This window comes from Tupaia chinensis, unplaced genomic scaffold (genome assembly GCF_000334495.1).
Source record: "Tupaia chinensis unplaced genomic scaffold, TupChi_1.0 Scaffold000548_1, whole genome shotgun sequence".
NCBI classification, from domain to species: Eukaryota; Metazoa; Chordata; class Mammalia; order Scandentia; family Tupaiidae; genus Tupaia; species Tupaia belangeri.
In genome coordinates this window covers 792,130-802,382 of record NW_006160060.1, presented here as the reverse complement: position 1 = coordinate 802,382, position 10,253 = coordinate 792,130, and the positions used below count along the sequence as shown (strand labels likewise).

Below are 10,253 nucleotides of genomic sequence, written 5' to 3'. Positions count from 1 at the left end.
GGAGGCCGTAGGAGCGGGGGAAGAAGGTGTCGGGGTTCGCCTGGACGTACCAGGGCAGGCTCCGCATGCTCAGGCACAGGCCGAGCTTCAGAGACGGCACTCATGAGCCCCGCTTGGAGGCCGCACCCCTCGCCCAGCCACGGCCGCCACGCGTGCAGCCTGGTGGGCTCTCCCCAGCCTCCTGGCCCGTGGCCCCAGCCTGCTCCCAGGCCAGCCAGTCTGTGCGGCCAGACCTTGGGCTTACCCTCTGGTCAGGAGAGGGTGTGACAGGGTCAAGGACAGGGAGAGAGGTGGCGCCTGAGGGCCCCCAGGATGGTGGACACTATCCCTAAATGGGCCTAAATGGGCCTCAGAGGGTCTGGCAGCTCAGGCTCTGGGACAGGGACGACCAGTCGGGTCTGGTAAGAAGCTGGGTGCCACTACCACGTCCACCCAGACTACGGTGCAACCCTTGCACCCCTGGGTCTGTTGAGCACCCGTGGTGAGCCCGGGCAATGCCGCACCACTGGCCGGTGGCCTTTGCAAAAGCACGGTGTCCCTGACAGCTGCCAGACAGTCAGTGGCACTGCCAGACAGAGGTATGGCTGACCCCACGCTAGGTGAGGACAGGCTGGGGACGAGGAGGACCAGCATGCACTGCCCTGCGAGGATGCCGGGGGGGAGGGCAGCCCAGGCGTCCTCACTGTCAACTCCCACGCAGGCTTTGCCGAGAGAAGGGCTGCCCCGTGGGCCATGGCCTGGGCCACCCCGCCCCAGGCAGGCCCCTCGCGTGGGTCAGGGCCCGGGTGAGGCTGCAGGGAAGGGAAAGCCCGTCCCCTCAGCCCGGGCTGGGGGGGCACTGGCAGCCTGCTACGCCTCTCCCAGGGCTCGGCCTACGTACCCTGAGGAGGGGCTCTTGTCACCCTGGGAACTCCCAGACACAGTGAAGGGCACAGGGGTGCGGCATGGGCAGGGGCGGGGGCCCCAGGCAGGTGGGGTGCCAGCCAGCGGTCCCAGCAGAGGCCTCGGGCACACCCGAACGGTTCTCCAGCCCCAGCCGGCGGCCTCCCGCCGCCCCCCGCCCACCTGCCCCGCCTGTCTGGCCCAGCCCCGCTCACCTTGGTGGTGAAGGAGGCCGTCTTCCCGTAGTGGTTCAGCATCTGGTCACAGGTCAGGCTGTGGTAGTCGATGACGTCCCTTTTGATGGTCCAGAGGAAGTAGGGCATTTCGTTTTTTACCAACCTAGACTGGCAAGAAGAAAGGGCAGTGGGCTGTGGGCAGCCACCCCAGTGGGACGTGCCTGTGAGCCGTGGCCTGTCACCCGCCCAGCGTGGGAGTCCTGCTGGGAGACCTTCCTGGCCGAGGGCGGCACCCACCTCCAGGCGTCCGGGGTGAGTCCCTGGCCAGGCCGGGCTCTGGGCGGCCTCTGCGGTGGAGGGGCGGGGCAGGAGTCCCAGCTGCCTCCCTGTGGGCATCCCCTGGGGTTGGCTCAGGCTGCCCTGGGGTGCACTGTGCACAGAAAAGTCCCCGCGCTTGTGCCCTGCCTGCCTCCCTCCCCACTGCCCAGCAGGGTTGGAAGGGCTCTGGGCAAGGCTCCGGGCGGGGATGCAGCCTCCGGGGGCATCCCTGTCGCTGACCCTTTCTGCTCACACGTGTGTTGTGTCGGTCAGGAAACCTAGCCCAGAGTCGCAGGAGCGAAGACACCCTCCAACACCCCGCCCAGGGTGACCCTGACCTGATTTCCGGGTGAAGACCCTCTGGCAGTTGTCTGCAGGACTTGGGCACACGCGTGTGTACCAGCCCACACGCCCCTGCCTGGCAACTGCAGGGCAGGCTGAGGAAGGACCTGAGGCCCAGGCAGGGCTGGACCCCGACCCTTTCCTCATGGCTGCCCTCCTCTCCCGCCCTTACAGTCTGACAGTCTCGCTTCCTTCCCTCCTTCCTTCCTTCCTTCCTTTCTTCCTTCCTTCCTCCCTTCCTTCCTTTCTTTTTTTTTTTTTTCCTTCCTTTCTTTTTTTGAGAGGATTTTGCTATAGGGCGCATGCGCTTGACAGAGAAACAGAGACAGAAAGCGAGAAATCACTCCCTAGGGGGGATGGCCACATCACAATCCCTTTTCCTCCATTCTCCTCTCAGGATCTTGGGCACGCACACACACCTGGCGTGAGTTTAAGCCACCGGGTCTGGGACTCGAACCGCAGTTGACTACATGGGAGTCCAGAGACATAGCCATTATGCTAACCGCTGATCCTGCAGACGGTCTCACTTTCACAGTGCGTCACAGGGGCACACACAACGCTGTGAGACGGCCTCCTGCACCAGGCCGAGCGCCCGCGTGGCCGTGGGCCAGACCGAGCCACTGCCATGCGCGAAGCTCTCTCTCCACATGTCCCCAGCCCTGCAAGCACACCTGTTGAAATCCTCACCTCCAGGTGATAGGATCGAGACGGGGCCTTCAGGAGGGGTGAGGTCTGAAGGCAGAGTCCTGGCGTGGGATCAGGGCCCTTGTTAAAGAGGTCCCCAAGAGACTCCGCCCTCCTTCTGCCACGTGGCGACAGCAGCCCGCGCTGAGCCAGGAGAGGCCACCAACTTGAGGGCTCAATGTCTTTACGTGCCCCCAGCCTGCACACGTGTCCCCGCAGCTGTGACCACGGACACCCTGCACATGCTGCCGCCCCGCACCGTGACGAGCTGTATGGCCGGCCTGTGGCCACAGAGCAGCAGCTACGTCGCTCACAGGTGCCTGGCCACGCCCAGCCCAGCCTCCGCCAGGGCTCATTGTCGGTCTGAGTCTCCCCGTGCTGAGACCTGGCCCGTTACACCATGCACAGCAAGCCTGTCCCACTCTGGTCTGATTTTTGTCCTCGTGGTGGCGAGAGGGGGGTCCCTGGGAGCCGGCTGGAGGCAGGAGCTGCACCGGACGCAGGAGTGGATGCACCAGGGCTGCCATCCCACACAGCCGGCCAGCCCAGCACCTGTCAGCTCACCCACCCGGTGCAGCCAGGCCCAGCCCCTGCGCTCTCCTTCGCAGACCCCGGGGGTAAGCGGCCTGAGAAGCCCAGTGAACACCTGCTCAGCACACCCGGGGGCCTACCATCACATCGTGGATGTCGTCTGTCCTCTCTAAAGCCAGTTCTTGATTTTCCTTGACATCAGCGTACGTACGGTCTGCAGACGCGACACGAGGGAGGACGCTGTGGGCACCTGCACAGGCCCAGGCGCTCGGCCACGACTCCCTGCGGGGGCCTGGCCGTCGCTCTGCTGCTTCTTGTTCCAGGTGCGGCCTGCCCTCAGCGGACAGGTGCCCTGAGTCAGGCCCAGGGACAGCGCCACCAGTGTCCACAGCACGTCCACCTACCAGGCAGTGCCGCCATAGCCCAGGGCAGCAGGGGTGAGTGTGACGGAGAGCGGGACTAGGGGCCCTGGCAGGGCTGCAGGAGGGGGCGGGGCATTCGATCCAGGTCCCGAGGGTTATGCGGAACCCATCCTGTGCTGGGCCCAGGGCCACGAGGGCACTGACCCTGGCGTGCAGAGTGGGTGGACCAGCCAGCAAGTGCGGAGGGTGGGCAGCCCCAGGTGCAGCCTGTGGGGACCGAGCTGGAGGGCAAAGGAGACCACCCGGACTGGAGTGCCCTGGGGAGGGACCAGTGCCAGAGGCCTTGGCTGCCCGGGGTGTGGACATCCTGGACTTGGAGACGCCAGCGCTCGGGGGGCCTGGGAGCAGTTGCCAATACCCCCACCGCACCCAGTGACAGCCGCACACCATCCTGCATGGAAAGACGAGGTGTCCCCACGCTAGCTGTGACCTCTTCACCTTCGTCCTCGGTGCTCAGAACGACCCTGGATACAAAGTGGAGCTTCTTCTCCACCCAGCCCTTCCTCCGCAGGGCGGTGCGGATCGCCGGATAGTGTCCGTAGATGGAGAAAATCTTCTTCTCCTAAAACAGCAAGAGGGCGTGTGGATTGGAGAACGGAGAGGCCAGCTTCTCCCTGGGAGAGGAGTCCCAGAGCAGAGCGGGACTGACTGTGCCCCGTGGCGCCTGGATGAGGAGCCCCGAGACTGGGCAGGCACAGGGTGAGTGCACACCCCGTGTGCAAGTGTGTGCATGTGTGTCACAGGAGGCAGTGGAGACAGCCACTTTCTGGATGTCTACTTTCACGGTGTCTTGTTCTCAGGGCTGCTCACACATGCACTCACACTCACACTCGCACACAGAAGGCAAGGAGACCACGGCACGCCAGGAAAACGGGTGCTGTTGCACAGCGAGGGAGGTCAGCACCCACAATACGAGCAGGTGACCATCGGGGTCCAGCGGGTGGGCAAGGGCCCATGCTCGCTGGGCCCCCGAACGCAGGAAGTCAGGGATGACAAAGGAGACATGGTGACCAGTCCCACAAAGCCCAATAGCCAGGGACGCTGAGGAACAGCTGCACCCCAGCACGCCAGAGACCCAGAGGAGTGGAAATCCCACAACTCACGCAGCCTACCGGGACTGGGCAGGTGGAGACAGACCTAAAGAGACCGGAGTGATGAGATGCAGTCATCGCAAAATCCCTCCCAGCATAAAAGCGGAGACCAGACAGCTCCTTGCTGACTTCCACAAGACCTTCGAAGAGCTTTTGCAAACAGTTCCAAAGCCAGCATTGGGGGAGCCCTCCCAAATTCCATTTGCAGGACAAGCATTACCCTAGCACAAAACCAGACAAAGCCAAGGTCACGCCAACACCCTGAAGACATAGATACTAGAAAACCAAATTCGACAGCACAGGAAAACGACCACATGGTTTTCTGTGGACCGCAAAGACGGTTCAACTTATGCCCGTGGTGCAGAAGGGAAGACGCACGAGTCTCCACTTGTACGCAGACTCTGGAACAGCCGTCCTCACGCAGCAGAGAAGACAGCAGGTGCCCAGAGGTGGGGAGGGTAGAGGAAGGCCGGGTAGGAAGTACAAACTTGGTTAAAGATGAGTTCTAGTGTCCCACGGCACTGTGTGTGTCAGAATAGTGAGAAGGGGGAACCCAGATGTTCCAGCACAAAGTGACGAATGTCTGATCTTATATGTTGTGTTCGCGTACTGAAAATTACACCGTACCCCATAAATGTGCAGTCACTGTGTGTCGATGTAAAGTAATAATAAAACATTCACTGTGTCCTCCTCGCAGGACTGCGTGACCCCTGATGAGATGGGCCCTCTCCCGAGGGCAGGAACCTGCACCCTGCTCGTAACCGAAAGGGGTCATAACACGGAGGGTGGGCCACTGCTCTTGTGACTGCTGACAAGGCTCAGCAAGTGAGCTGGGCTTCCTGGTCCTTGATCAAATGACTAAAAGTTGGTGAAAAGAACCTAACAGGCTTTCCTGGTGTGGGAGGCTCAGACATGTAGAATCACTCCTGCTGCAGACCCCACAGGCCCTCCCTGCAGCCCTGACAGCAGCCCAGGTGAGCCCCCAGCCCAGCCCGGCTAGCTTGAGACACCGGGTGAGGCCCCCGATGTGCACGGACCGTGATAGCATGGACAGGCACCGTGGTAGCCCACAAAGTTCACAGTAAAGAGCTTACATGGGCCCCATGGAGGACCCCACCCAGGGACGAGAGAAAGCTAGTGCCTATGGCAAGAAGCTGTGAATCAAGCTCCGGCACCCACGAGAGGCTGGCCGGTCAGGGGACCTTACTGAGCCTCCTTCTCCTTGGAAAACTGATCCAAGGTCTGCCCCCAGCCCCCAACAAGGCTGTGCGCATGGGCAGGGCAGGGGATGAACTGGGAGAGCGGTGGCAGAGCTGGACAGTCAGTGAGAGGGCTGGCGCCCTGCAGCTCTGCAAGACTTCCTGCCCTCCTCCACCATCTGCCAGGTTGTGGGTACATTGAGTAATTTTAGAAAAATGAATTAATTTTAGTAGGTGAGCAGAATACACTGCCTAAGAGAAACACAAAAATAGAATATAAGACTTCTTTTTTTTTAATAAGAACTATTTTATTTAACATTACTTATTTATTTATTTTTAATTTGACTAGAGAGGGAGAGAGAGAGAGAGAGAGAGCAAGCCACCAGGTCCAGGACTTGAACTGTGGTTGGCCATGTGGGAGTCCAACATCCTTAACCACCATGCCACCTGCCAGCCCCCAGAATATAAGACTTCTAAAATATAAGAGGGGGGAATGGAATAAAATGTAGCCAGTCCAAACAGAGGCAAGAAAGGAGAGGAAAAGAAGCAGGTTGGCCTGCACGTACTGAAAGTGGGGATGGAGCAGCAGCAGGAGCTGGCTGGAGCTCACGAGTGCCGGCGCAGGTGCACAGCCTGGTCTAACTACAAGGCGGACGGGCCCAGCATGGCAGCACAGCCGCAGCTCCACGCTCTGCAATGCTACAAGCACCAGGAGGTCCGGGTCTGGTCTCCAGGTGCATCTCCTCACACTGGGCGTGCGTGAACACCTGCGACCCCGACTGGCTGGGAGGGCTGTGGAGGATCACAGAGTGGACTGCTGAAGGCGCTGTCTCTCTCCCTCTCTCAGTAAGTGGGGCCAGCGAGGTGGCAAAGTGGCTAAGGTGACTGAAACCCACGTGGCGTGTAGAACTGAGTCCTAGACCCCAGTGGCTTGAAGACCACACTAGGCACACATGCACGCGTGCCCCGAATCCTGAGAGGGTCAGGGGAAGAGACTGCGATGTGGCTGTCTCTCTGAGGCATGCTCTCTCAGCTCTCTTTCTCTCTCTGGCAAGTGCACATGCCCTACAGCAACTTAAAAAGAAAAAGGAAGAAGGAAGAAAATTAAGTAACTTTTTAAAAAAGACAAAAAGAGGGCAAGACAATATATAGAGATAGACATGATAGATAGATAGATAGATAGATAGATAGATAGATAGATAGATAGAGATAGATAGAGAGCTAGCTAGATAGATATAGAGATAGATAGAGATAGAGAGATAGATAGAGATAGATAGGTGATAGAGATAGAGACAGATAGATATAGACAGATAGAGATATAGAGACAGAGACATATAGATAGATAGATGATAGACAGACAGACAGATAGATAGATAGATATAGGTAGATAGACAGATTAAAAACTAATAAGCTAATTCTTTTATTTACAAAAACAACAATCTGTTAATCACTGAAAGCAAAAGTCTACAGATAGGTTAGAAAATAAAAGGATGTAATTATGGGATACTTTAGGGACAAATAAACATTACTAACTTCATAATTTTAAAAAGGTTTGATTACCAGAAAAAAAATGTGTTAGCACTTATTAAGAGGGCTACAAACTGGGGCTAGCAGATGGTGTAGCCGTTACATGGTTGGACTCCCACATGGTGGACTGCAACTCCAGTCCTGGACCCAGTGGCTTCAAACTCACGTCGGGCATCACTCTGGACACCTGTACGTGCGTGCCTAAGATCCCGGGAAGAGAAAGGAGAAGGGACTGCAATATGGCCGTACCCCCAGGGGTGAGTTCTCACTTTCCCTCTCACTGTCTCTTGTCTCTCCAGCCAGTGCATACACCCTAAGGCAAACACCTCTAAACAAAGAGAGGGCTATAAATTAAATTATATAAAGCAAAATGGACAAAATAGGCAAATCCACACAGTGAAATATTTCACATGCCTCTCCCAGTAAATGATCGAGGGGAGCTTCAATAGGACTATAGGGAATTTAAGCAAGTCAAATAGCAAACTCTGCCTTCACGACCGTGGGTAAAGGACTCCACACCAACTTTTACATGCATTAGCAAATGTTTGGCATAAAGGAAGTCTAAACAAATTCCAGTGCGATATTGTCATCTGATTACATAGATCATTTGCACCCACAATGAAGTTAAGCTAGAAAATGAGAATACTGGGGAACCAGCAGTTAGCGTAATGGCTATGTTGCTGGACTCCCACTTGGTCGACCGCAGTTCACGTCCTGGACCTGGTGGTTTAAACTCACGCTGGGCGCGTGTGCGTGCGTGCCCAAGATCCCGAGAGGAGAATGGAGGAGAAGGGATTGCAGCGTGACCAATCCCCCTGGGGGGTGATTTCTCGCTTTCTGTCTCTATGTCTCTCTCTGTCTGTCTGGCGAGCGCACGTGCCCTATAGCGAAAAGCTCTCAAAAAAAAAAAAAAAAGAGAATACTGTAACTACAAAAAATATGCAGAAATATAGAAATGAAAAACCACGTACACTTTTTAAGTTTATTCACTTCTTCCATGAGAGAGACGGAAGAGAGACAAAGCACACCCTGACAGTGTTTTCACATTGTGACCCATTCCCAGCCTCAGCCAGCCGGGGTCATGGACACACACACACACGGCTGGCATGTACAGGCACACGCACACGGCTGACACGGACAGGCATGCACACAAGGCTGACACGGACAGACATGAGCACATGGCTGACACACACAGACACATGCACACGGCTGACACGGACAGGCAGACCCGGGACACAAGTCTGGGCCCTCTCCTGTGGCTCTGGCACTGCGGCGCGCTGCGTTACTGCTGTGTCACCATAGCTACCTAAGAGCCATATTTTTAAGTAACCTATGGCTCAGTGAAGAATAATATAAAACTACCAGACTTTGAACCGAATATTGACAAAGAGATTACAAAGTAGAAGCGTGTGGAGTGCAGCTAATACAGCACTTAAAGCGATGTTCAGAGCCCTGAATGGTTTTTCACTGGAAGGTTTAAGAAAATCGGACAATTAAGGAGCTTCTGTGGTTCCTGAAACTGAGCGATGGAGTCACAAAAACCACGTGGGCGGTTGCCAGGGTTTGGAGGTGGGAGAGAGGGATGGCTGCAGGCCCGGGGGAGCTTCAGAAGGCCGGGGGAGCGTCCCTCACCCTGACTGCCCAACCACACGGGTGGACGTGTTCCGCTTCTCCGAGCGTGTCCAACCTCAGACAAGCCACACCTGCAGCCCGCGCACGTTGTGTCTACTGCGCCCCAGAACGCGAGGGGGACGAGGCGGTTTGGACCCCGCTGCGCTCTGCCCGTCCCAGGAGGGCACGCTGTGAAGACAGGTGCAGCGCTCCCCGCCTCACTTGCTCTTCCCCTTCTCAGGGCAGCGGGGAGCCCTCGGCCCCTCACAGGACACCAGCACCTCCCTCAGCTCCCTCCTCCCCGAGGGCCACGCCGCCATGGCAGTGACAGGGAGTCCTCTCTGCCTGGGGGAGGGGGTGTCGGCCGCCCCACAAGCTGCAGAGTTACACGTGTGTGACTGGGGCCTGGGCTGGCACGAGAGGTTCCCTGAGCAAGCGAGCACCAGTCTCTGACCCAGAAGGCCCTCGCTTCCCGTCAGTAGAGACGAACCAGGACACGCACCTCGCCCCAGAGACCCCCGGCAGCCATGAAGGGCAGGACAGGGCAACGCTACAGCGGTGAGAGGAGCCCCAGCCCCAGGAAGAGGCCAGAGCTGGCCCAGTTAGGGACACCCTGGCCGGGAGAGCCTTGCAGGCTGGGCCTCAGACTTCCAACTCCAAAATAAATCTCCATCTGAAGTACCCTCCCCACCCAGTTCGAGAGCTTTACCTTGATTGCTTTTTCAGTCAACTGTCTTGCTATTTTGTATTTGTCTAATTTGGGGGAAGAAGCTAAGTCTTGGGAAATTCCTCGTTTCAATTCTGCAAAAGAGAGACAGACATGAAGGCAAAGGGGCAGTGTCTGAAGCTCTGAGCCAGACCCACCCCAGGGATGCTGTCGGAGTTCCTCAACGCCACGCCCACCTGTCCTGCAGCTCAGGAACACTCAACCACAAGGCTCCTCCACACCCGCCCCTCTGCCCTCACTCCTACGCCCACCCCATGCCTTGTCCTCTGTCCCTCCCTGCCTTGGGCATCTCGATCCTCTTTGGGCTCCACAGGGCTGTGTTGTCTGTCCTTGAACATGCGCCAGAGATGAGCTGCCCTCCTCAGCCCTGCCTGACCACCTGGCTCTTATCCAATGGCCACCCTCCCTCCCATCTGGCTCACAGCCTGAGGTGGCTCCTTCTCCCCCCAGACACCTGCCCTTGACCTCCTCCAGGTCCCCAGCTTGGACGCTGGCCCTCACACTCCCATGTGCGTACATCGGGTGCCACAGCCTACACCTTACAAATCCAGAGACCCTCCTCCCCACGCTCTGAGCCTCCGCTCCCCCCTCCCCAGGCCTCAGCTAAGCTCCGGCATGGCCAGGCCAACCCACGGCCAGTCCCCTGCGTCAGTCCTTGGAGCTTTGGCCCCTGAGCCACTGCCCAGCCCAGCTCCTGCTTGCCCCTCAGTGCTGCCCTGTCTCCCCGACCCTGGATGTCCCTA

At 57.8% G+C, this 10,253-nt stretch overlaps 1 protein-coding gene across 1 annotated transcript in view; it reads right to left on the bottom strand.

Annotated features, from left to right (window-relative positions):
• TTLL8 (tubulin tyrosine ligase like 8) overlaps window positions 1-10,253 on the bottom strand; it is a 49,895-nt gene that overhangs the window by 33,533 nt on the left and 6,109 nt on the right. The window contains exons 2-5 of the mRNA XM_027775339.1: window positions 9,493-9,584; window positions 3,743-3,917; window positions 3,074-3,147; window positions 1,098-1,226 (exon numbers count right to left, since the gene is read on the bottom strand). Of these exons, the coding sequence (XP_027631140.1) occupies window positions 1,098-1,226; window positions 3,074-3,147; window positions 3,743-3,917; window positions 9,493-9,584 (470 nt within the window). The remainder of the gene's footprint in view (window positions 1-1,097; window positions 1,227-3,073; window positions 3,148-3,742; window positions 3,918-9,492; window positions 9,585-10,253) is intronic.